Source organism: Esox lucius, chromosome 6 (assembly GCF_011004845.1).
Source record: "Esox lucius isolate fEsoLuc1 chromosome 6, fEsoLuc1.pri, whole genome shotgun sequence".
NCBI classification, from domain to species: Eukaryota; Metazoa; Chordata; class Actinopteri; order Esociformes; family Esocidae; genus Esox; species Esox lucius.
In genome coordinates, this window is record NC_047574.1 from 6,309,262 (window position 1) to 6,334,783 (window position 25,522).

General features: G+C 40.3%; 3 protein-coding genes across 5 annotated transcripts; 2 read left to right on the top strand and 1 right to left on the bottom strand.

Annotated features, from left to right (window-relative positions):
* Nucleotides 1-10,587: 10,587 nt before the first annotated feature.
* Nucleotides 10,588-14,144, bottom strand: bccip (BRCA2 and CDKN1A interacting protein). The gene is made up of 6 exons (XM_010868758.5): nucleotides 13,959-14,144; nucleotides 13,138-13,293; nucleotides 12,849-12,941; nucleotides 12,236-12,423; nucleotides 11,406-11,574; nucleotides 10,588-10,843 (listed from the first exon to the last, which is right to left on the bottom strand). Exons 1-6 carry the CDS (start codon nucleotides 14,094-14,096, stop codon nucleotides 10,673-10,675), a joined length of 915 nt encoding a protein of 304 aa, XP_010867060.1. The 5' UTR covers nucleotides 14,097-14,144; the 3' UTR covers nucleotides 10,588-10,672.
* A 204-nt stretch (nucleotides 14,145-14,348) lies between these two features.
* On the top strand, nucleotides 14,349-18,485 carry uros (uroporphyrinogen III synthase). 3 transcript variants are annotated; one of them, XM_010868781.5, is made up of 9 exons: nucleotides 14,349-14,514; nucleotides 15,100-15,184; nucleotides 15,490-15,573; nucleotides 15,672-15,768; nucleotides 15,932-16,006; nucleotides 16,903-16,977; nucleotides 17,170-17,253; nucleotides 17,455-17,540; nucleotides 17,847-18,485. In XM_010868781.5, the coding sequence occupies exons 2-9, from the start codon at nucleotides 15,122-15,124 to the stop codon at nucleotides 18,066-18,068; spliced, it is 786 nt and encodes a 261-aa protein (XP_010867083.1). In that variant the 5' UTR covers nucleotides 14,349-14,514; nucleotides 15,100-15,121; the 3' UTR covers nucleotides 18,069-18,485. The 3 variants fall into 3 exon arrangements, with proteins under 3 accessions (XP_010867083.1, XP_034148426.1, NP_001297941.1); XM_034292535.1 differs by lacking the exon at nucleotides 14,349-14,514 and adding an exon at nucleotides 14,550-14,746; NM_001311012.1 differs by lacking the exon at nucleotides 14,349-14,514 and having other exon boundaries at nucleotides 15,023-15,184; nucleotides 17,847-18,421.
* A 203-nt stretch (nucleotides 18,486-18,688) lies between these two features.
* mmp21 (matrix metallopeptidase 21) lies at nucleotides 18,689-25,457 on the top strand. The gene is made up of 8 exons (XM_010868769.4): nucleotides 18,689-19,323; nucleotides 19,693-21,220; nucleotides 21,461-21,613; nucleotides 21,970-22,109; nucleotides 22,726-22,867; nucleotides 23,107-23,370; nucleotides 23,995-24,167; nucleotides 24,727-25,457. The coding sequence occupies exons 1-8, from the start codon at nucleotides 19,168-19,170 to the stop codon at nucleotides 25,033-25,035; spliced, it is 2,865 nt and encodes a 954-aa protein (XP_010867071.2). The 5' UTR covers nucleotides 18,689-19,167; the 3' UTR covers nucleotides 25,036-25,457.
* The last annotated feature ends 65 nt before the right edge of the window (nucleotides 25,458-25,522 follow it).

Below are 25,522 nucleotides of genomic sequence, written 5' to 3' on the forward strand. Positions count from 1 at the left end.
ACATACTTTATAGTATGCAAGTATATGATTTGAGATTCAGCCCTGGTCTACCCTAGCTTTGATGCCACCGGTCAGCCATCTTGACACCACTATTATGAGCAATCCCTCGTGTTTGTTGTTGTGGGGAAAGTAAAAATTCATCATTTTTAACAATGCATAGTTTCATTTCCTATGCAGTCTATTTAAATGCCTTGTCACTTCTTTATATACTTGGATCGCCTGCAAGAATGCAGCGGAACACAAATACACTCTCTCCCAACGGATAATTTATTCTGCAGTGCGGATAAGCTACCTTTAGTGTAAACATTTACAACTTATCTGCAAAAGAAATTGTTTACGCTTAAGCAGCCAAACGAATGGCAGTTTTGACAATGAGATTCAGTCCCCAAGAAGAGCCATTCATGCACAAACGAACCATCACCAACCGCATAGGTTTGTATCATATATTGGGGGGTTCAGGGTCAATAGATCCCAGGATTTTCACTATTTTCCAGGTGGGGTAACATTGACCTGTCTTTAATATTGTATAATATAGTAGAACCTCGGATTCAGGAGGAACAGTGTGGTTTTCGTCCGGGCCGTGGAACACTGGACCAGCTCTATACCCTCTATTCCAGGGAAGGTGTTCCGGTCCCGTCCCACCGGGAGGAGACCCCGGGGAAGACCTAGGACACGCTGGAGGGACTATGTCTCCGGGCTGGCCTGGGAACGCCTCGGTGTCCCCCCGGAAGAGCTGGAGGAAGTGTCTGGGGAGAGGGAAGTCTGGGCATCCCTGCTTAGACTGCTGCCCCCGCGACCCGGCCCCGGATGAAGCGGAAGAAGATGATGATGATGATGATGATGAATATGATCAAATGTCGAGATGCTATACCGATACTCACACACTTGTAGCTCTGTGGCGTGTTTGTTAATTGGGCAATTTTTTTTTTTTTTCAATGTATCCCAAGTGTTTTGAAAAATATGTTAACTATTTTTGTTGATGAGGATACCTATTAGCTGTCTTTAAACCATCATCTAATGCTGGGTTGCCACACAACAAAAATGACAATATCCAGAAAACACAATATAGTTTGACGAGACAAAGAGACAAGAAACATCATCTTGTTTAGCAAGAGTAAACTGGGCAGTATTTGGAAGTGTTCACCTGACCATACAACATGATAGGATGAAACCAAAGCATACAGAATCCGGGCAAAGCTCAATACACAGCACATAAAGAAAAAGTTTAGTTTTGTCCGTGTTGGAATGTAATGTTTTGAATATTTGATCGGGTGATTAAATGTTTAATTTTCTAACTGGCATATCATTTCAATTTTGTATTTTTATGTTATGCCAGTAACTTCATGCTTTTGGACTACATTAATAGATTTTCAGTAATGTCTGTTGTGTTCTTTTGGACCTGTTCTACTGTTCTTTTGGACCTGTAATTTATGCTATTGAATCAACTTTTAGGATAAGGGTTAAATTAGATCTAAGATAATAAATTGCAAGACATGTAACACTTATATTCCTCTCAACAATGTTTTAAGTCCATAACCATGTCATTACTCCAGAATTAAAAAGGGGCTTGTTCCAGGCACCCCTGGAAAAAATTTAATTTTCTGTATACTGGTTGACCTGACCTCTACATGATGCAAATCGAAACTTGCTACCTTTCTGCAACAGGCTATAGAAAATTAAACACTTCCAGTTACCAATTTCAACTTTCTAGAACAATGCTATTAAAATGAACAGTGCAAGTCAAAGGAAGGAGAAACCATTAATATGATTTGTATGAAAACTGGTCAGATCTACAGAGCAAAACCCACAGGTCTCTGCAAAGGACCTTCAGAACAGTTTAGCTAAAAGAGAAGTTGTTGCTCACAGATCCACCACACAATGTACCTTACACAGCCTGTTCGCATTTGTGTAATGTGTTTAATCTATGGAAAATACATAAATGGTAATCCTGTATAAACTAGTGCAAAAGGGTGACCTGCTTCACTTTGTAACATGTAGAGCTCAGATAAACAATATTGTAACTGCAATAAGCAGAATTCTCAACCATCAGCCTCATAATGAAGGCACTCTACTGTATCACATATAACCAAGCAATGGCTCCTCAAAGAAAAACTGACCATGGCAGCCATAGTGAGTATGACTGTGCATGTGTATGTATGCATGTGTCTGTATTATAACTGCACTCAGCAGCTTTCTAAACCACCAGTGTCTCATTCTTGAATGTAACTAAAACATTTAAAACTATTTTTAGAGGCACTCCAGTCTTCAAATTAATATATTTCAGTTGTGTTATAAAACAATCTTAATTCTGAAACAAAATACAATTAAATGGTTTTGGAAAATACTATTCAATTTTACATAATTGGTACAAGCATAATCAGACTTGAGCGCCTTTTCAACATGTAGTCAAAGCAAATCACGTTTGTTTTCTATATCAATGTTATATCTTGACAAAAAATATTGAATGAAATCACATAGTTGTAACGCCAGTTAACTCTTCTTTGTCCATTAGCACACTCAACGCAATGACATCATGCCCATATATGACACCTAGCGTCGAACCGTGTGTCAAGCCAGGATGTCCCAAAACTGACCAACGGCGAACATTAGTGGACATAACTAATTATTTAGGAACGTAACTTAATATTCAGGACCCCCCATATTAAGGGTATACCTTATTGTAGGAAAACAGGACCTGCTGTCGGGTTTTGAATATCCAATGTCGAATATCAAAACAACTTTACCTCGGTTTTAATGTAGCTACAGGTTCAGTCTTAGGATAGGCTACGGTTATAGACATGTTTTGAACTGAAATGTGTTTTTCTCAGGCGCACCAATTCATCTACGTAGGCCTATCTGTCGCAAAAACTCAAATCCGTCCCTTAATTCACTTACCTTGAAACCACAGTTCACAAAAAATATTTCTTCATGAATCCGGTCTCAGTGTTCTTATCCCTCCCTAAACGCATTCCTTTAAATCTCATCCTTTAGTGATGAGATGTTCGCAACGAACGGCTCTTTTCAGTTCAAATCGGAAACCGAAACCGTTAAAAGAGTAATTCAAAACCCAAGAGTCGTTAGGGAAATGATTTCCCGGAAACTATGGCCACCAACTTTCAGTTTCACAATGAATCCTTTTCTGGGAAATCACATTATACGTAGGCTTTATGATGACCGCTAAATGTCAACTACATTAACAACACGAGAAACGGTTATTCAAAGGCCCTCCAGTTTGGTTGCTTCCCATGCTTTAAATACATTGTTTCAGTAGTTGATACAGTTTATAATATTGTATCGTCTGGCGGGGCAATGTGGCTTTACCAAGGTCGCTACAATATAGCAAATTGGCTACTCCATTGTAAAAAAAAAAAAAAAAAAGATTTATTGGCAATATCGCAGTATTGCAACTGTCCCTGGTCTCCCCTACTCAATCGCCATAACATTCAAGGGCTTAAGGGGTTTCATGAAATATACACAGGTTGCAAAATGTATTTAAATACAGTCACTCCCCTTTTGCAGCCATTCCAGTGTACAGGGAAGGTTGAAACACGTGCCAGGGAGGATTGTAAACATGTCTAAAATATACATAATTAATCAATCAAATATAAAAAATGAGAAAGATGATTTACCATTCACATTATTCTGAGTATTCATTTCATTTTTTTAAAATAATGATAACCTTTTTCACACTACATGACAATATAGCCAAGAATTTACAGTGAAAGAAAATGTGTTAATGTGTAGAGAAAGTTTTCAGATGAAATCAAAATGGTTGAGTTTGAGGACAACATCCCCAGATAGAGAGAGAGGGAGGGGGGGGGGGGGGCTTTGTAGTCAACATTGATGGAATTATTCTGACTCAGAGATGTGGCATGTGTAGAGGTCACCTCCATCTGTGCAGTCCTTATGGGCCCAGGCTTTACAGGACCAGCACTGGAGCCAGACCTCCCTTTACCTGGCTCTTCAGATACACAATGCCTGCACAATGTACTGATTTGCCCTGTTTTATTTCATCTGAAGCCCTCCACCAAAGGAAGTGGGACTTCCCATATCAGCCTTTCTCTTTCTGATATTTGGCATGCTGTAAGCAAACATTTGTTTCCATAGATTACTAGCATGCAACTGATTATCATTAACTTAGCATGTGACCTAGTTTATGTAGGCCTTTTGGTTTGTAAAATCTAAATTAAGTAACAAGGCGTTACAACAGTTCTAGTATCACCAGCTTTTCCTTCAGGTAAACTAACCTGATGGCTAAACACATTTTAGTGATTTCTATTTTTAGCATAAAATAGTGATTCTAATAATATTTCTGTGGATTCTGAGACATTTGACATTCCTAGAGAGTATCAAAAAAATACATTTGATAGAAAAGTTAAAATTTTACCTTAAAAAAATATTTGAAACTCTCTCTGGGAGTTTCAAATATGTCTCCTTTTTTGTAAGCAAGAAGAACATCTAACTGAGCATGTGCAGAGTGAGTGTTATCACTCTAGCTTGTTTCTGATTGGAGGAATTCAAGGTTTTACAAACTACCCATGTTACAACTGTACCAGAGCTGAATCTCAAGTGGATGATGGTAAAGTACTTTTGGTATATAATTGTGGACATACTAATCTTCTCACATACTAATCTGACATACTTTATAGTATGCAAGTATATGATTTGAGATTCAGCCCTGGTCTACCCTAGCTTTGATGCCACCGGTCAGCCATCTTGACACCACTATTATGAGCAATCCCTCGTGTTTGTTGTTGTGGGGAAAGTAAAAATTCATCATTTTTAACAATGCATAGTTTCATTTCCTATGCAGTCTATTTAAATGCCTTGTCACTTCTTTATATACTTGGATCGCCTGCAAGAATGCAGCGGAACACAAATACACTCTCTCCCAACGGATAATTTATTCTGCAGTGCGGATAAGCTACCTTTAGTGTAAACATTTACAACTTATCTGCAAAAGAAATTGTTTACGCTTAAGCAGCCAAACGAATGGCAGTTTTGACAATGAGATTCAGTCCCCAAGAAGAGCCATTCATGCACAAACGAACCATCACCAACCGCATAGGTTTGTATCATATATTGGGGGGTTCAGGGTCAATAGATCCCAGGATTTTCACTATTTTCCAGGTGGGGTAACATTGACCTGTCTTTAATATTGTATAATATAGTAGAACCTCGGATTCAGGAGGAACAGTGTGGTTTTCGTCCGGGCCGTGGAACACTGGACCAGCTCTATACCCTCTATTCCAGGGAAGGTGTTCCGGTCCCGTCCCACCGGGAGGAGACCCCGGGGAAGACCTAGGACACGCTGGAGGGACTATGTCTCCGGGCTGGCCTGGGAACGCCTCGGTGTCCCCCCGGAAGAGCTGGAGGAAGTGTCTGGGGAGAGGGAAGTCTGGGCATCCCTGCTTAGACTGCTGCCCCCGCGACCCGGCCCCGGATGAAGCGGAAGAAGATGATGATGATGATGATGATGAATATGATCAAATGTCGAGATGCTATACCGATACTCACACACGTCGAACCGTGTGTCAAGCCAGGATGTCCCAAAACTGACCAACGGCGAACATTAGTGGACATAACTAATTATTTAGGAACGTAACTTAATATTCAGGACCCCCCATATTAAGGGTATACCTTATTGTAGGAAAACAGGACCTGCTGTCGGGTTTTGAATATCCAATGTCGAATATCAAAACAACTTTACCTCGGTTTTAATGTAGCTACAGGTTCAGTCTTAGGATAGGCTACGGTTATAGACATGTTTTGAACTGAAATGTGTTTTTCTCAGGCGCACCAATTCATCTACGTAGGCCTATCTGTCGCAAAAACTCAAATCCGTCCCTTAATTCACTTACCTTGAAACCACAGTTCACAAAAAATATTTCTTCATGAATCCGGTCTCAGTGTTCTTATCCCTCCCTAAACGCATTCCTTTAAATCTCATCCTTTAGTGATGAGATGTTCGCAACGAACGGCTCTTTTCAGTTCAAATCGGAAACCGAAACCGTTAAAAGAGTAATTCAAAACCCAAGAGTCGTTAGGGAAATGATTTCCCGGAAACTATGGCCACCAACTTTCAGTTTCACAATGAATCCTTTTCTGGGAAATCACATTATACGTAGGCTTTATGATGACCGCTAAATGTCAACTACATTAACAACACGAGAAACGGTTATTCAAAGGCCCTCCAGTTTGGTTGCTTCCCATGCTTTAAATACATTGTTTCAGTAGTTGATACAGTTTATAATATTGTATCGTCTGGCGGGGCAATGTGGCTTTACCAAGGTCGCTACAATATAGCAAATTGGCTACTCCATTGTAAAAAAAAAAAAAAAAAAAGATTTATTGGCAATATCGCAGTATTGCAACTGTCCCTGGTCTCCCCTACTCAATCGCCATAACATTCAAGGGCTTAAGGGGTTTCATGAAATATACACAGGTTGCAAAATGTATTTAAATACAGTCACTCCCCTTTTGCAGCCATTCCAGTGTACAGGGAAGGTTGAAACACGTGCCAGGGAGGATTGTAAACATGTCTAAAATATACATAATTAATCAATCAAATATAAAAAATGAGAAAGATGATTTACCATTCACATTATTCTGAGTATTCATTTCATTTTTTTAAAATAATGATAACCTTTTTCACACTACATGACAATATAGCCAAGAATTTACAGTGAAAGAAAATGTGTTAATGTGTAGAGAAAGTTTTCAGATGAAATCAAAATGGTTGAGTTTGAGGACAACATCCCCAGATAGAGAGAGAGGGAGGGGGGGGGGGGGGGCTTTGTAGTCAACATTGATGGAATTATTCTGACTCAGAGATGTGGCATGTGTAGAGGTCACCTCCATCTGTGCAGTCCTTATGGGCCCAGGCTTTACAGGACCAGCACTGGAGCCAGACCTCCCTTTACCTGGCTCTTCAGATACACAATGCCTGCACAATGTACTGATTTGCCCTGTTTTATTTCATCTGAAGCCCTCCACCAAAGGAAGTGGGACTTCCCATATCAGCCTTTCTCTTTCTGATATTTGGCATGCTGTAAGCAAACATTTGTTTCCATAGATTACTAGCATGCAACTGATTATCATTAACTTAGCATGTGACCTAGTTTATGTAGGCCTTTTGGTTTGTAAAATCTAAATTAAGTAACAAGGCGTTACAACAGTTCTAGTATCACCAGCTTTTCCTTCAGGTAAACTAACCTGATGGCTAAACACATTTTAGTGATTTCTATTTTTAGCATAAAATAGTGATTCTAATAATATTTCTGTGGATTCTGAGACATTTGACATTCCTAGAGAGTATCAAAAAAATACATTTGATAGAAAAGTTAAAATTTTACCTTAAAAAAATATTTGAAACTCTCTCTGGGAGTTTCAAATATGTCTCCTTTTTTGTAAGCAAGAAGAACATCTAACTGAGCATGTGCAGAGTGAGTGTTATCACTCTAGCTTGTTTCTGATTGGAGGAATTCAAGGTTTTACAAACTACCCATGTTACAACTGTACCAGAGCTGAATCTCAAGTGGATGATGGTAAAGTACTTTTGGTATATAATTGTGGACATACTAATCTTCTCACATACTAATCTGACATACTTTATAGTATGCAAGTATATGATTTGAGATTCAGCCCTGGTCTACCCTAGCTTTGATGCCACCGGTCAGCCATCTTGACACCACTATTATGAGCAATCCCTCGTGTTTGTTGTTGTGGGGAAAGTAAAAATTCATCATTTTTAACAATGCATAGTTTCATTTCCTATGCAGTCTATTTAAATGCCTTGTCACTTCTTTATATACTTGGATCGCCTGCAAGAATGCAGCGGAACACAAATACACTCTCTCCCAACGGATAATTTATTCTGCAGTGCGGATAAGCTACCTTTAGTGTAAACATTTACAACTTATCTGCAAAAGAAATTGTTTACGCTTAAGCAGCCAAACGAATGGCAGTTTTGACAATGAGATTCAGTCCCCAAGAAGAGCCATTCATGCACAAACGAACCATCACCAACCGCATAGGTTTGTATCATATATTGGGGGGTTCAGGGTCAATAGATCCCAGGATTTTCACTATTTTCCAGGTGGGGTAACATTGACCTGTCTTTAATATTGTATAATATAGTAGAACCTCGGATTCAGGAGGAACAGTGTGGTTTTCGTCCGGGCCGTGGAACACTGGACCAGCTCTATACCCTCTATTCCAGGGAAGGTGTTCCGGTCCCGTCCCACCGGGAGGAGACCCCGGGGAAGACCTAGGACACGCTGGAGGGACTATGTCTCCGGGCTGGCCTGGGAACGCCTCGGTGTCCCCCCGGAAGAGCTGGAGGAAGTGTCTGGGGAGAGGGAAGTCTGGGCATCCCTGCTTAGACTGCTGCCCCCGCGACCCGGCCCCGGATGAAGCGGAAGAAGATGATGATGATGATGATGATGAATATGATCAAATGTCGAGATGCTATACCGATACTCACACACTTGTAGCTCTGTGGCGTGTTTGTTAATTGGGCAATTTTTTTTTTTTTTCAATGTATCCCAAGTGTTTTGAAAAATATGTTAACTATTTTTGTTGATGAGGATACCTATTAGCTGTCTTTAAACCATCATCTAATGCTGGGTTGCCACACAACAAAAATGACAATATCCAGAAAACACAATATAGTTTGACGAGACAAAGAGACAAGAAACATCATCTTGTTTAGCAAGAGTAAACTGGGCAGTATTTGGAAGTGTTCACCTGACCATACAACATGATAGGATGAAACCAAAGCATACAGAATCCGGGCAAAGCTCAATACACAGCACATAAAGAAAAAGTTTAGTTTTGTCCGTGTTGGAATGTAATGTTTTGAATATTTGATCGGGTGATTAAATGTTTAATTTTCTAACTGGCATATCATTTCAATTTTGTATTTTTATGTTATGCCAGTAACTTCATGCTTTTGGACTACATTAATAGATTTTCAGTAATGTCTGTTGTGTTCTTTTGGACCTGTTCTACTGTTCTTTTGGACCTGTAATTTATGCTATTGAATCAACTTTTAGGATAAGGGTTAAATTAGATCTAAGATAATAAATTGCAAGACATGTAACACTTATATTCCTCTCAACAATGTTTTAAGTCCATAACCATGTCATTACTCCAGAATTAAAAAGGGGCTTGTTCCAGGCACCCCTGGAAAAAATTTAATTTTCTGTATACTGGTTGACCTGACCTCTACATGATGCAAATCGAAACTTGCTACCTTTCTGCAACAGGCTATAGAAAATTAAACACTTCCAGTTACCAATTTCAACTTTCTAGAACAATGCTATTAAAATGAACAGTGCAAGTCAAAGGAAGGAGAAACCATTAATATGATTTGTATGAAAACTGGTCAGATCTACAGAGCAAAACCCACAGGTCTCTGCAAAGGACCTTCAGAACAGTTTAGCTAAAAGAGAAGTTGTTGCTCACAGATCCACCACACTATGTACCTAACACAGCCTGTTCGCATTTGTGTAGTGTTTAATCTATGGAAAATACATAAATGGTAATCCTGTATAATATCATATATTGGGGGGTTCAGGGTCAATAGATCCCAGGATTTTCACTATTTTCCAGGTGGGGTAACATTGACCTGTCTTTAATATTGTGGGGGTCATGACAGCCCCCCCCCCCCCCAAATTCTATACCCCTGCCCATGACTAGTTTTTTTCAAAGGCAATCCCTTGTCTTCACAGAGACATTTTTTATAATTGAAACATGAAGTTGTTCAAGGGGACAAGTGTTTATTTCACATACAGCTTATCAGTTTTACACCACTTTTGCCACAATGCCTTGTAACAGCATTGGAAAATAATGTTTTATCATGAACTTATGAATCTTTTGGCGAGTTACATCGCTTGGTCAGTTGCATCTAGTATTGCATATTAGGTTTGCTTTATGCTGTGCTTGTGACTTCATTTTTTTTGGCATAGGCCTAATAGTGGAACGCTCTATATACGCACTTAGAGTTAAACAAATGAGCCTATCGGTCACCGGCCTAGATTCACATGTAGGGGCAAAGGGATCGTTTAATGCCAAATGAGATGTGATTTACATAAACATTAATGGAGATAATACAATTATATAATGTGATTCTGGTTTTGTGAGACAGTCAAGGTGAATGGGTCGTTTGTCATGCCATATCTGTGCTGGACGGACCAGGGTATGAAAGTTCCTGGTTTCCACTCATGACTAAATTTTTTTTGTCACCCTCAGCACCTTTTTGTTTTTGATCTTGTTAAGCGCACTATTCAACACTAGTCTCACATTCATCCATGCACCTCACCAATGATGTTGCCTCAGTAACTGTGTTATTTTTTTTTTTTTCAATGAATGAATGGTTTCTTATTCCTTTGTGTAGAACTTGTACCTAGACGTGAATGTGTTCATGTTTATCTGAATATGGGAGTCCAACGCTTTACAAAGCCCAAAAAGATTTATTTAACCAATGACACCTTTCTGAAAAGTGCTTTATAAACCGTTATTGACAACCCTGTCATCTACTTAATGCAGTGATATTCAAATGTTCAGAAAAAAGGTATACACGTATTGAACATTAAATTGCACATGAATCCAGGTGTTAAAGACATCAGTCCTGAGTTTCATAGTTTATTCATCATCTGTGGTTTCATGGTCACACGGTCAGGTACTCTTTGAGCTTATCCATGACGGCGGAGATTCTGTCTGCCGGTATCACCATCACGGTGCGCTGTGGCTTCATGGGAACGTCTTCGAAGGACCACCGTCCGCTCAGAACGGTGTCCGTCTCCTCCTGGACAGAGTAGTGGAACTTTATGGTGGCTTGCTGTAGTGGGGCGATTAAAGAGGGAAATCAATCAATAAAAACAGACGATTGTTGCAGCAAAGTGTACAGTTAATTATTTACATGGTGCACAAATACAGCAGAGAAGGATGAGGACATTAGAAAATACATGCCACAAATACAAAATGAGAAATGACTTAAATACTATTGAGCAGACAGGGTAGTCATGAACAAAACATGCATGAACAGAGAATAAATCATTAACCAGATCAAACAGTATTCTATAAACACATGCTAATAAGCGGTTTTAAATTAACATTGTTTGATAGGGTAGTTTACCCAAATTACAAATTAATTAACCAGTAAGCAATTTGACAAGGTCGTACAACACATTCCGATTTAGTTTCCCTTCGCAGGGTCTCAAATTTACTTTTCTAGCATTTGTGGCACAAATTAAATTCAGAAGCAGATATATATATATTTATGTCCAAATCACACTGAAATACCTAAAACTGACCGTGAAGCTCAATCAAGTCTGTTGCCACAAATGCAGGGTAAGAAACCCCAAATCCCTTTTAAATGGTTTCTACGTTCCATGTCAAACCTCATAGAAGAACTCCTCTTCTGCGTTGACAAACATAAGCTGGTCTTTTGGCGCCGCCCCCCGGGCGGGGACTGTGTTGGACGGCTCCTTATAGGTCTTACTGATCATCAGACAGTAGTGACACCGACCACTGGGCTTATTGGTCCTCTGGGCCTCGGCCATTTCCTCCCTGGAACATAGTAACATCCAATCACCAATGGCATTGTGCTTTTACAGCTGTTAGCATTCGCTGTAACTTCGAAACATCCTGGGAGATATTGGCATACACAGCCTTGATTGGTCAATAGATTGACCTAGAGCCCGCCCACTTAACCAGTGATCTACTTTGTGACACCCTAATGTCATGTTTTCAACTGCATTGGGCCTTTAAAAACACCGCCCCACCAAATATCTGCATTTCTAATCACCAAAGTCCAACTGGTCTGAGGTGACTTATCTGACAAAAGCACTGACATAATGTCAAGCAGCAAAACAGTCAATAATCAACATGATGAGAAGGATTACTCTGGGATCAGACATATAATGCATTGCAGGCCCCTGACAGTGAAAACACAGACTATGATATCCTAAGTGATGGTTGGGTTCTCTGATTGGTAAGAAGCTGAGATAATGTTCTGTTCCTTAATTAACACTGCATTATTAAATTGGTTAATAAATGTTTTTATTAATGCTAACCTAGAACCCCACTCGTATTTACCATTTGGAAGACATTATCAAAATGTTTTGGTGTCTGAATAAGACAATGACTGAAAGCAGCCAGACCTCAGGTCAGCCACAGTGGTGATCCGTGGGTGTTGTGTTCATTAGGAAAGATAACATGTTCAACTCACTGTAACTGTTTATGGAGCGGCAGGGCGATCTGCGGGGGCACATTGATGAAGCGCTCGCTCAACAGCAGTCCTACCGGCTTACTGGTGTCGTCGAGGACCTTCTCCAGCTCGTCTGTCACACTGTGGGGACAGCTCTTCTCACACTGACCCAAGATCAGATCCTTCACCTCCTTCACACACTGGACACCCTGTCAGAACACATTTCATCACATAGCACAATATACTCAACTGAGAGCCATGACTGTTTGAAACCCAGGTTAGTGAAGTGAATCAGAAGTAGGCTACTGCACTGAGGACTAATTCAGACAGATTTAGTCTCCACACATCTCATACGTTGATTAAATTTAAAGTTGAGAAAGTAATTTTAGAGGACAGGCAGAGTCTGACTGTATAATAGTCTTTGTCTCACATTTTTCTAGGAGACAGTATTACTGTGGATGTGAGGGTCTTTACATACTCAGGATCAGTGCAATGTTTTTAAATGTATTGGTTGAGACGTCCGGCATCAGACCTTCACCAGAACCCAAACAAACCCTCTATAATAACACCTCAGGTTGAGTGGAAGTGAAGTTTAGTGTTTTCACACGTCAGTCTTTCTCTGAAGTGTCTTTACCTTTCTCTCGGTGAGATTGAGCATGCTGATAAAACCGAACACCTCATCAGCTGGATCTCCCTCGTCATCACTGTCTTCGGGAACCTCTGCTTGCTGGTTAAGACAAAACAGACATCAGTTGTGTAATATGATTCATTTTCTGCACTGGATGAAAGTTTTGGAAGGTACTGGCTGAGTGTATTCATACTTTCAAAGGGTCATGTATGAAGAATTGACAGTGTTTATTGCGCATGCATTTTTAGTAATGGTCAGACCTGAATGTTGCATGGCACAAAAAACAGTTTCTTACCCTGATGACGCTTCCAATATAGTTTTGTTCAATGAGGAGATCGGTCAACTGTGATGTATTTACATGGGCCTTCAGAAACAACTGTTGCAGGAGCTTCTTGATCCCATTATGGTCATTGTGAGTAATGGTATGCGCCTCAAAGTCTACAATTACCTCCTGTACAGTAAAGAAAAAAAACATGGTTTTAATGTCCTGAACAAGGTTGGTCTGTGTGCTTGTTAAGACTAAGTATATACACATACTGTAAGGGCAGAATACAGACATGAACTATTTTTGTTCCTAGCTATGAACACATTTAAACCCTGCAAGGTAAGTAGAGTCCATAGAGAACGGAGCCTGTTTGAGTTTCTAATGTTTACTTTTAATTTGAGCATATAGAAATGTTGGTATCTACTCTTGTCAACAAGTGAGTATCCGATAACAAGAATCAAAACAATCCCGTAGTGGCGGTCGAAAATAGTATGTATTAGTAAAACTGTATGTATGAGTAACATATACATGCGAGTGTTTACCCGTACGACATTGACTTCGATTGGTTTAAAACTACTCTAGGCTTTAAGAAATGTTTGTTCATTTCAGTGAACAACATAGCGTGACCTATCTTCCTGTGCTTTGAGTTACATAGCCGGGTTATTTTCAACTCGTCCCCCGTACAGTAGATACTTAAACTAGTTACATGTGGATAACAAATGTAACGAACCTCAGCGTTATATGCTAACAAACTGGTAGCTAGCGAGTAAACGTGCAATGCAGCTAGCTAGTAAATGTTAGCTAGCCTTCTAGGCCAAGGATTAAGCCCGTTTTTTATAAATATATCGTACTTCATTGATATCCTCTTCTGATCCGCTGTCATCTCCAGAATCACCTCCGTCTTCTAGTCCCTCATCCGAGCTGTTATCCTCACTATCGTCAGGGTGGTCTTCCTTTCCAACCGCACGTCTTTTCGCTGAAGAAGCCATGCTGCCAAAACAGATACCACGCGTACGGGAAAGAACAGGGGCGGGGCATTGGTTTAATTTGAGTTGGACCATTGCGAAACTGAGATCCATCAGATGCCATCTTGGATTTATTTCAGCATTCTTCGCCATGCTGTCTATGAATGGTTTGAACCACAATGGTGTCCCAATTGTCATTCATAGGGCTGTCATTTGACATCATTTTGGAATAAACCATTATGACGAAATGTATATATACATTGTATTTTAAAGGTGTTCGAATATTTTTAGTAAATTGTATTTGGAGTGCAAACATTAGAATAGTTCTAATCTTTAGTTATCGAATTTATTGTTATGGTTAACGTATACTTCTAAGTAGGATCATTCTTTGTTTTGCCCGTTACTAGAAGAAGCGATGCACCAGCTGGAGGAAGTGCTGGAGGTACAGTGGTTGTGTACATTTTATAATGATTTTCTATTGTTTCTTTTTCATTTCAACACACTGTAAAAGTTGAAATAGTTTAGCACGATAGGTCTTGTCAGTTCAGTTGTTGTTGATTTGTGAAAGCGCCAATGATTTGTTCGCACTTCCGACCTTGTCTTACAAGACGGCTCTACATAATGCACTTCATACCAGCACAAACTCGTGTCTGCTCAGATATTTAGCTAGCTAGGTAGCCAACAACTGAAACTCTTTTCCAAATGTCATACATATGCATCAAGTTGATTTAAGCCTCGCTAACGTCACCTATAACAGTTACATACGGGGTTACAAAAAACACTGATATACTAACTGTGTAACTGGCCAGTTACGAAAATAAAACTGTAGCTGAATCATGACTTAACAGTATTGTTATCGGTAGGGAACACACGACAGCTATGGGTGTATCTTAGCTATGATTACACACCCCTCAACTTCAAATACTAACGCTTCTATGAGTCCATGTTTTGCCTTTGAATTGACCGATTTCATAATTGAACGCTTTGCAAAAAAAAAACCTATACGTTTTTCTCTGGTCTTCCACAGCGGTCTGTCTCATCAGTCAAAAATGCATGTACTGCTTCTGAAAGAACCAAGAGAGGGAGGCTCTGGATCTGATCCTTACATCAAGGTAGATTAGAGGAATATATTTGGATATCTGATCATGTACATTTTATTTCGGTACTATTCTATCCTATAGAGTTACATTTAACAGACCCTCTAATCCAGCTGAACCTAAAGTAGTATGTTAATTTTTTTTTCTGGCCCTCAGTGTGAATTCAATATAACATGTTGTACCAGCTGAGCTAAACTTTGTTCTATTTCATACTATTTAATTTAGTTATACACTATTGTAATCCGATACATAATGGCAGGCTGTATTACATTGAAATGTATACATTGTTTGATTTACATATTCCTCAACTTCCTTTACAGGAGCTGGCGTCACATGGACACAAGGCAACCTTAATTCCTGTTTTGTCTTTTAAATTTGTGTCTTTAAACGTCTTGTCAGACAAGGTAAATGCCATTTCAGACATTCTAAAGGATCCATTGTGACGTTAAAATGTAAAGTACTGTTTAGTGGTTCTTATACAACCGTCTCTGTGCAAGTACAGCTTTTTAGACCGGATAAACATGGTGGACTCATTTTCACAAGTCCAAGAGCGGTGGAGGCTGTCAAAATGTGTCTAGAAGAACATGGCCAGATGGAAGGTGGGCAAAACGTAAATGATGTGAAAGCATGTGTACAGTAAATGTTGCCTGTCTTTTAGCATAAGGACATAGTTTTATTTTAAGTCCTTTAAGACGGACAAAATCGTCTATCTACTACACGTATGCTACTCCTTGTCATGTTGGCCTACATTTTGTGTTCAAGAATGGAACAGTAACATGAGAGACAAATGGAATGCCAAGTCCGTATATGTTGTTGGGAAGGCTACAGCAGCCTTAGGTGAGTACCTATACACTTCCATATTAAAGAGTTACCTGTCAGTGTTTAGGTCTATGGTGGCACCTTTCATTAGTTTGAGTCATACAGCACTTCAAAAAGGTAACTGTTTACAGACCACCAAATTAGGTCAGTGTTTTAACATAATAGGATGGTACCAAACCAGGACTGGTGTTAATCCTATTTTCAAATCTAAATTACTTCATAGTCAAATAGTCAGATATTTTAAATACATTTTTCAATATTTTTATGTTGTGGACATTTATTGGAAAATACTTCAATAGTCAGATATTTTAAATAAATTTTTCAATATTTTTATTTTGGGGAAATTTATTGGAAAATACTTCAGTAGTAAATCATAAATTCCCATGGATTTAACTGAGATATTTGTAATACGTTTTTGAAAACACCTTTTTTTTTTATCAAATCAAGGTGTTAGTTTCGTGGCAGCGCATTTGAAAACATTACAAAACTAAAATGCTCAAATGCATATGTATTTTCAGTCCAGGTACGGATGAACCCTGGGTGACTGACACCTGGATGTCACAGCATTGTGTCAACGATGTTTCCACAGGCTAGCATCCAGGCGTAAATACCTTTTCCACAAGTGACAGTTTACTGCCAACTGGCTGCCTGTCTTCATGGACTGGGCAGGTGGCAGGTGTCTCACTACTGGCACCATCACTATTCTCTTTACCGCTAGGCCTTTAAGAAATGGTCTTCTATTTGAGTTAAGTGCAAATCAACATATTGATTTGAATGGGGACTCACGTAGCATTCACAATACTAATATATGCGTTTAAACCCATACAATTGATTACTTGGGGAAAGATGGATCAGGATCACTGAAGGAGGGAGGACATATTTGTTTAATGTTGGCTGCACATTTTCTTTTATAGTGGAAAATCTGGGTCTTATTCCCCTGGGAGAGGATACCGGGACTGCAGATGTTCTGTCAAGGCTCATTATTGAAAGTATGTTTAATGTTCTACTTAAATATACAGTATACTGTACTCTACTGCTCTTCACATTCATTACAGACCTTTTTGGAAACTCTGGTGAGGGGGGTGGGGTAGTAAAGAGTAATGTCTTCATGCTGATGATAACCTGACAAAGATCCAGTTTGGCAAAATTGGCTGTTGTAGTGTTTATGTCTTTGGTTTTAGGAGAGGACACCAGTATCTTACCGCTTTTCTTCCCCTGTGGTTCCATTAAAAGAGAGGTTTTGCCTACAGCTCTAAAAAAAAATGGTATGACTTGATTATTGGTTCATAGTAGTCAGTACATATGTGAAGCAGTTATTCTAGGGTAGCGTTGCACACCAAAGCATTAGAACAGGACTCCTGCAATCCTGGTCTAGTTAAATAGCAGGTAGAAACAAAAACAAAAAAGTTGTTTTGACCCTTGAGGACTGACTTGATTTCTGTATAAAAACATCTCATGGTTTTCAGGAGTGCCTCTGGAAACACTTACGGTCTACCAGACAGTTCAACATCCAGACTTGGAGAAGAACTTGAAGAACCATTTCACAGAGCAGGTATAGGGAACATAACTACTAAAGCAGATTTTCCTCCTGAATGCCTGCTACGGTAGCATCATGGGTAATGTAGTGCAAATGTACACATTATACTGTGATTTTTAAACAATACTTTAACAATAACCTAGGGGTTAGAGGGTTGGACCAATAACTGAAATGTTGCTGGTTTGAAACCCTGGTGAGTGATCTGTTGGTTATGCCATCGAGGAAGATACTGAACCCTAATTGCTGCTGTAATTCACACTGGACTCAATGTTTGTCAAATCACATTTACTGTATTATCAAGGTCTCAATATATGCACACAGGGTGTTCCAGCCAGCGTAGCTTTCTTCAGTCCATCGGGAGTCAAGTTCTGCCTGGAAACTGTGAGAAGACTGTCAGGTGAAAGATTGAACCAGATAAAATTTGCAGCTATCGGGCCCACAACAGCGGATGCCATGATCGAAGCGGGATTGTCAGTCAGCTGCTCAGCAGAGAAACCAACAGCTGAACACTTAGCCACAGGGATAGCAAAGGCTTTGCAGTGAGCCGGACGCACTGACATAAACAGACATTATGGATTTCCGTCCAAACTGAAAACCTGATCCATCCCTATCACTTTCTCATTCAGCTTGGTGTTATTGCTTTAGGGATTGCTCATGAAATAATCTTCTGTTTGTAGCTTTTTTTCGTTTGTTTATATGGTCCCTGTTATCTTGTGTTTATTTAAATATTGAAATGTGTTGTTATTCAGCACAGAGAAATATAATGCTCTGTGTTAAAACTAAATGTATCAGATCATGCACTTATGAACTTGTGAATATACTAAGCGGATATGGAGTAAAATGGAAGCATGTAAATAATATAAATGCATCAATAAATGTAGTTACACATTGCATCATTTAAGATAATACAGCACGATTATTTTAAATAAATGATGAATAGTTGAGTTAATGGCTCAGACATTCATGTTTAAAGCGTGATTACATCTTTTATTTATGGTGATGATCAGAGTCGTCGGGACAGAAAGTACATGGTTTTGAATGTTTCGATGTACATGCTAGCGGCCTACACCTCGACATTGTCATAATGCACGATCGGAATTATAGATTAATAGATCAGGGGCAATTTTTTTATTGTTATATTTTTTTGGTCAATTTGAGATCCGGGGCTATTCATAAAAGGTCCGGGGCTATAGCCCAGGCCTAACGACGCCACTGGTCGTGATGTTGAGTTGATGTGCGACAAGTAACAGCATTCATCTTAGGAGAAACGCGTGGCGTGCGTTCCACACAGCTGTCATAGGGGGTAGGAGTCGCGTGGCTGTTCTCCCGCCCCAGTTTCGGGATGAAAGTGAAGGCCATTAGTTAAATACTTTGCATCCATTTGTAGCCAGTGGAGCGGTACATCCTTTTTCATTTTGTAGCCATATACTGTAAACTTGAACACGTGTTTGTTTGCCTTTCGCAGGTGAACGCGTATTTGTGGTGGGGCTTCTGCCTGCTTCATTTAAAGCTTGTTAACGTTCATATCTTAAAGGGCGTGGCTAAGGGAAAGGTGCTTATATTTTGGAGGAAAAGATGCGGTCTTCAGTAGACGGTTATCTTCATTACAAACTCACCCTCACCAAGCTGCAGTTCAACCACGATGCTGACTTTGATCCCGCGGATAAACGTCTGGTTGTTCTTGACGAGCATTGGCTCCACTTCTGCAGAAAAACTCTTCCACAGTCGGGATCGTTCTGATGTTAAGATTTCCTACTCTCATCAAGCAGAACTCGTTACAGACAAGAATAGTGCCGAGGTAAGACTAAGCCTACTCCGTGTTATGGTTGTGTTTATTTATAAATCAATTTACTCTTTCAACCAGATGTGATGAGTGTAATTAACTTGAAGTACCCGTCAGAATTTTTTTTTTACGTCCTATTCCCAACTAGATGTGAAATATGTTGTTGTGTTGACACGGTGACATATTACAAAATGTTTACAGACACGTTTTGGCTTGACTGCTCCACTTGTACAACCAGTTGCCAAAAACCTCAGAAAGCTTCTCTAGTTAAATTTTGTTTATTTTGTCACTTTGTCTACCACTAAGGGCACCAAGTTAAACATTCTGAATAAGTGTACATTTTCAAAGCTAATAAAGGGGATTCTGATTCTCTCACGTCTCCAGATTTTCCTCTCCAGATATGGCTTCGTACATCCAGTGAACTGGGGGGAGGTCCAGTTTAAAGAGACGCCAGGTGACCCCTATAATGAAGACTTCGCTGGCGAGGAGGACCTCCTGTCTTGGATTCAGGAGGGAGACTCATCAGTGTCACGTGCCGAGACTGATAGTGACGCTAAGGTTGTCTCTATGACTACTGAAAGCCCAGCCTTCATTTCAGCTCTCAGGGAGTTCCAGGAGATGTCCGGACTGCCTGTCACGGGTCTGTTTGATGATGCCACCAAAGCAGCCATGAACACGCCCAGATGTGGGGTACCGGACAAGGAGACAGGAATGGACACTGCTGACGATCCACAGGACAATGTCTCTAGCTCAGCACCTGAAATGGATGCCACTGATAAACCTCACAACCACTTGACTAGCTCAGCGCCTAAAATAGGTGCTACTCGTGATCCACACATTAGCACCTCTAGCTCAGCACCTGAAATGGATGCAATTGATAATCCACATTACAATTTAACCAGCTCATCACCTGGAATGCGTGCACTTGACGATCCTCAAGTCCCTGGCTCAGCACCTGAAATGGATGCCAACGGTCATCCACATAACCACATTAATATTTCTGTCCCTGAAATGGATGCAATTGATAATCCCGGCAACAGAACAACTGGCTCAATGCGTGTTAACAGCTCTGCCACCGTGCAAAACAGTGACAAAGAAATCTTACTCAGTGGTACTGTCGGTGCTTTAAATGGCTCAATCACCAGCAACCATGTAGGGAAAAATAACACTGTTAATAAGGCTTTTATAGGTCTGGGTGGAAGCAACATGGAAGACAATACACTCAGGCAGACTGCTAATGACACTGATGGTTACATGGAAGACAACACACTCCGGCAGACTGCTAATGACACTGATGGTTACATGGAAGACAACACACTCAGGCAGACTGCTAATACCACTGATGGATATGTGGAAGACAACACATTTAATATGACTTTAAATGGCACTGATGGAAGCCTCACCGATGATGATAAAAACACATTCAGAGAGATTCTCACTGGTGCTTTCACAGACTATAACCTCACATCTTTTGAAACTTCTAATGGCAGTGACATTAACTACACTGACAGTAACAACACTGACATTAATTACACTGACATTCACTACACTGACAGTAACCACACTTACATTAACTACACTGACAGTAACTACACTGACAGTAACTACACTGACAGTAACTACACTGACAGGGACACAGATTATTATGATGCATTTGGTAACAATGTTAGCATCACTGCTGTGAACAACTCGGACCATAACAACGACAAACACATTCACAAAGTCAACGACCCCGCTGACACTAAGAGATCCCATCAGCATCAGAGCCTTCCTCCTCATTCTCCTGCCGTCGTCCGTAAGAAACGCCACCTGGCCTCCCTGCTGTCCAAGCGGAGACAGCGGAGAGAGGTCAGAGGTCAGGAATGGGGACACATGGCCTTCTCCAAGACTGTGTTAAAGTGGAGGCTGATAGGTAAGGAGGATCACAACAAGTTGATGCTACGTTGCAATGAAAACACTGACATACCTGTAAAAGATGAAAATGAATACAAAGCTTCACTTTAATTATAAAATGCAATTTAACATAACATTTATCTAAAGCGGTTAACTCAAAAGAACCAAACCCAGAGAAGTCAGGCTCCAACAAACGAATCATAGAGGAACAACTGCACATATCTCACTGAAGTGGGTGCTGGCCTCTGTTTATTTCTAGGAGAGGGCTACAGCAGTCAGCTGACCATAGAAGACCAGAGGCAGATCTTCGGGGTGGCCTTTCGGATGTGGAGCGAGGTGACTCCGCTGGAGTTTGTGGAGGACACACGCTCACCCCTGGAAGACGTAGACATCCGGCTAGGCTTTGGCACAGGTTGGTCTTGCGTTAGCACGGGCACAAGTCTGTTTGTGCTAACATTCCTGACCAGTCTTTAGCGGTGGTGTTACCAGTCGTAATGCAGTAGCACCGACTACTCAGAGTTGGAGGTCAACATCCCCACCATGGCCGGACTGAACCTAATAAACAAATTGTCTCTATGGTAGCCTGCTCCCCGATACTTTTGTGCTCTCCTTCTGCCAACTCCCATTGTCGCTGTAGGAAAGCACAAATCCAATGTGCTACCAGGCTGTGTCCAGTGTCCCCTCTGATAATAGCGATTTTGGCAATTGTTTGGAATTTTGTTGAGGCAATAAAGACAGTTCTCTATTCCCTGTGCGCCAACGACAAAGGGAGACATTTGGGCTGCAACCAGAAGTTTGATGGTACGGGGAGAGAATTTGCCCACGCGTGGTTCCTCGGAGACATTCACTTTGATGACGACGAACATTTCACTGCGCCCAACACTGGCAGCGGTATCAGCCTTCTCAAAGTGAGTGATATTAAGAAAATCAGAGAGTATGTGGGTACTACTTTCTACTTCATTCTTTAACAGATGACTGTCTAAGTTCAATCAAACCTCAGTTCGCTGCGTTTTTCACAGTTGCTCCATTTTAGGATTTATAGCAAAGGAAGAATGATTAAAATCAAAGAAACATTGCTATGGCAGGTTTAAATGAGGTTAAGAATAAACATGTGCTGTTTCAGGTACAGTAATATTCTTGACAGCAAAATATGTCAATACAGAAAATGTGTATTTTTCTGTTGAACAAGTATGTATCACAATGCATTTTTGGGGCCAGGCCATTTTAAACATACAGCTCTGGAAAAAAATTAAGAGACCACTGCAAAAAAGTTGAAAAGGAACATTTTGAGTGAGGAACAGAAACATTCAATTTGCAGTGGTCTCTTTATTTTAACCCTTCGGTTCCTCACTCAAAACATTCCTTTTCGACTTTTTTGGAAAGGAAAGAAAAAGGTGCAGTGGTCTCTTTTTCCAGAGCTGTATGTATTCTATTTAGTTATTTTCTACTCCGTCTTTTAATGAAGTTTTATTGCAAGGATGTTAGAGTACTATAAACATATGACATTACTCCTTGCCCTGTCAGGTGGCAGTGCATGAGATAGGCCATGTTCTGGGTCTACCACACATCTACAGGACCGGCTCCATAATGCAGCCCAGCTACCTGCCACAGGAATCAGGCTTTGAAATGGACTGGACAGACCGGAAAGCAATACAGCACCTTTATGGTAGTAGAACTGTGAACGTTTTTGAAACATGGATACTGCAGTTGTCTGCACAAAACTGAAATAGACGGTTTCCTCTGACAATATATTTATGCAGTGCCAGTCAAAAGTTATGATGCACTTAAACACTTTTGACTGGTACTCATATTTGTTTACACACACAGTTATACTAAACCAAACTCAAACTAAACCAAACTTACTCTAAACCAAGAAACCATATTCTCTCATCTGATTGTGTCCAGGTGGCTGTAGCGGTCGGTTCAACACGGTGTTCGACTGGATCAGGAAGGAGAGGACCCAGCACGGGGAGGCGGTGGTTCGTTTCAACACCTACTTCATGAGGGACGGCTGGTACTGGCTTTACGAGAACAGAAACAACCGCACGCGTTACGGGGACCCGGTGGCGCTGCAGGTCGGCTGGCACGGGATCCCCACGGACGGAGTGGACGCCTGCGTTCACGTGTGGAACCGGAAAGCAGACACGGACGCTGTTTACTTCTTTAAAGGTACCGGGGTTAACCTCCATCTCTGTCATACGCACATTGCTATTATATGGCGATTTAATATTGGTTATTACGAGAAAGGCATTAGCGTCGTCAAGTGCATTTAGTTTATCCCGACATTGTGATGGAGGGGGACAGTGCGTGAGACGTTTTTGTCTGTTAGACAAGGGTGGAATATTTTCACATAGGAAACTTTTTAGTACACGATGAGTGAAAAATTATTCTCCATTTAATATGCGGGGCATTTATTGTCATGTTACTTATAAACTTTACTCCACATTTAACTCTTAATTCCTAGGCTACTTCTTGCTAAATCAATTAGTGTAACTACACAACAAATATACCTTTGTAAGATAGGCAATTGTCTTGACTTCCAATCGCAAAAGTTTCACCATCCAATAGTTTCTGTTCTGTTGGCCTACATTGGTGCAAGTTACAATGGCAAGGACCATAGCAATAGTTAGACACATTTTATCAATGCTGGCTCTTTGTGGGCTACATCAAGATTATACGTTGGTGAGCTCTTATGCTTCTGTTTTTGCTTTTCACATTCTTTGAGATTCGTTATGTAATAAAAAAAAAAAAAGTGTTGTTTATTATTTGTTCATATCTCCCTGTGCACTGAAGGGACCCAGTACTGGAGATATGACAATGACAATGACCGGGTGTTCACAGTCGACCCTGAGGGACATCACTACCCTAGACCAATCTCTGAGGGCTTCCCTGGGATCCCCAGTCCCATTGACACCGTCTTCTATGACCGCAGGGACTCACACATGTACTTCTTCAGGGGTACTAATGTAAGTTCGAACTTTCAATTATGTACAAAATAATTTAGAATTATATAAATTCCTTTTTCTTTTTTTTCCCCCATCTCTACCATTCTTCCTGGTTGTTTTCCTTTTGTCTCATTATTTTAGGGTTTTAGTTTAAATTCCCTTTAAATAAATAAAACTTTTTTTTACGTTATGTATGCTAAGAACACATTCTTTTCACAGCAAGAATCAGGGAGCAGTTAAGGTTAACTTTCTTGCCCAGAGTTTTTTCAACTTGTTGACTACGGGAACCTGCAATATTTTGATTTACTGGCCTAATTTTCTAGACCAATAGGCAATCTTGCCATAGTTTACAGTGTTTAATAGGACTTTGGCAATGAGGCCCTATATTTACTTCCCCTGAAAAACTAATCTTTGTGTGTTCAGTTTGAATGAAGGTGCTTTTGTAATTAGGTCAGGTGCTGCAGAGTCTGCCAAAGATTGGTCCACTAATCTAACTAACCTTCCTCGTTTTTATTGGAAGATTTTCAGCAGTGCTTTGTATATTTAAATCATAATTTGAACACCTACATATGTTCTACAGGTGTACGCGTTCAGCGTGGCAGCTAACCGGTTGTCTCGAGGCTTCCCCAGGAAGATCACGGCGGTGTTCCCCGCGCTGACGTCTGGTGACCACCCGGGCGGCAACATAGACGCCGCCTACTTTTCCTACACTCACAACGCTGTCTTCCTGTTCAAGGACACACGTTTCTGGAGGGTTGTAGGGGGTAGAGACCGGCAGAGGAGGCCGTTTCAACCACGCAATGGCCTAATGCCTCATAGGGAGGTGGAGGAACAATGGTTTGATATTTGTAATGTTCACCCCTCGGCCTTAAAGGTCGCCCGCCGCTGAGCTAGCTGGTTAGAGGGCACTGGGGTTGACGGTGAAGTGAGATCTATTTGGCATCCACTCGAGGACAATATTTTAATTCCAAAGATTTCTTACACAACTTGACTCCAAAGATTTGTTAACAAACTGTTTATTCTGCACAATTTTGCACATGTGTGGACAAAATGTAGTTGTAAAGTGGATTAATTTTTATTAAGCTAGATTTACGACAGATTGGAATGCAATTGTTTGTGTTGTATGTCATTTTAATATTTATTTATAATTAGTGATATTTATTGTATTATTTAACCTTTTACTAAATAGGGGGAAATAACGTAGAAATAAAATGTTATTAAGCTATGAGAAACATCCTGTTTATAAAGTCGATACGTTGTAGGTTACAGTATGCACTCGCAACAACTGTTAAGTCGTTCTGGAAAATTGTTTCCGCCAATAAATAAACGTTGTTCAAACAAAAATTGTGTTATTTGATCTTTTGATATTTTAGAGA

Excerpts from the sequence above, each read along its gene's own strand:
- bccip (XM_010868758.5), bottom strand. The coding sequence starts at position 14,096 with ATGGCTTCTTCAGCGAAAAGACGTGCGGTTGGAAAGGAAGACCACCCT. Across the intron at positions 11,575-12,235 it reads CCGCTCCATAAACAGTTACA|GGAGGAAATGGCCGAGGCCC; the intron begins GTGAGTTGAACA and ends ACTATGTTCCAG. Across the intron at positions 10,844-11,405 it reads AAGAGGAGTTCTTCTATGAG|CAAGCCACCATAAAGTTCCA; the intron begins GTTTGACATGGA and ends GCCCCACTACAG.
- mmp21 (XM_010868769.4), top strand. The coding sequence starts at position 19,168 with ATGCTGACTTTGATCCCGCGGATAAACGTCTGGTTGTTCTTGACGAGC. Across the intron at positions 19,324-19,692 it reads CAGACAAGAATAGTGCCGAG|ATTTTCCTCTCCAGATATGG; the intron begins GTAAGACTAAGC and ends TCACGTCTCCAG. Across the intron at positions 21,221-21,460 it reads GTTAAAGTGGAGGCTGATAG|GAGAGGGCTACAGCAGTCAG; the intron begins GTAAGGAGGATC and ends GTTTATTTCTAG.
- uros (XM_010868781.5), top strand. The coding sequence starts at position 15,122 with ATGCATGTACTGCTTCTGAAAGAACCAAGAGAGGGAGGCTCTGGATCT. Across the intron at positions 17,254-17,454 it reads TACAGCTCTAAAAAAAAATG|GAGTGCCTCTGGAAACACTT; the intron begins GTATGACTTGAT and ends CATGGTTTTCAG. Across the intron at positions 17,541-17,846 it reads AGAACCATTTCACAGAGCAG|GGTGTTCCAGCCAGCGTAGC; the intron begins GTATAGGGAACA and ends ATATGCACACAG.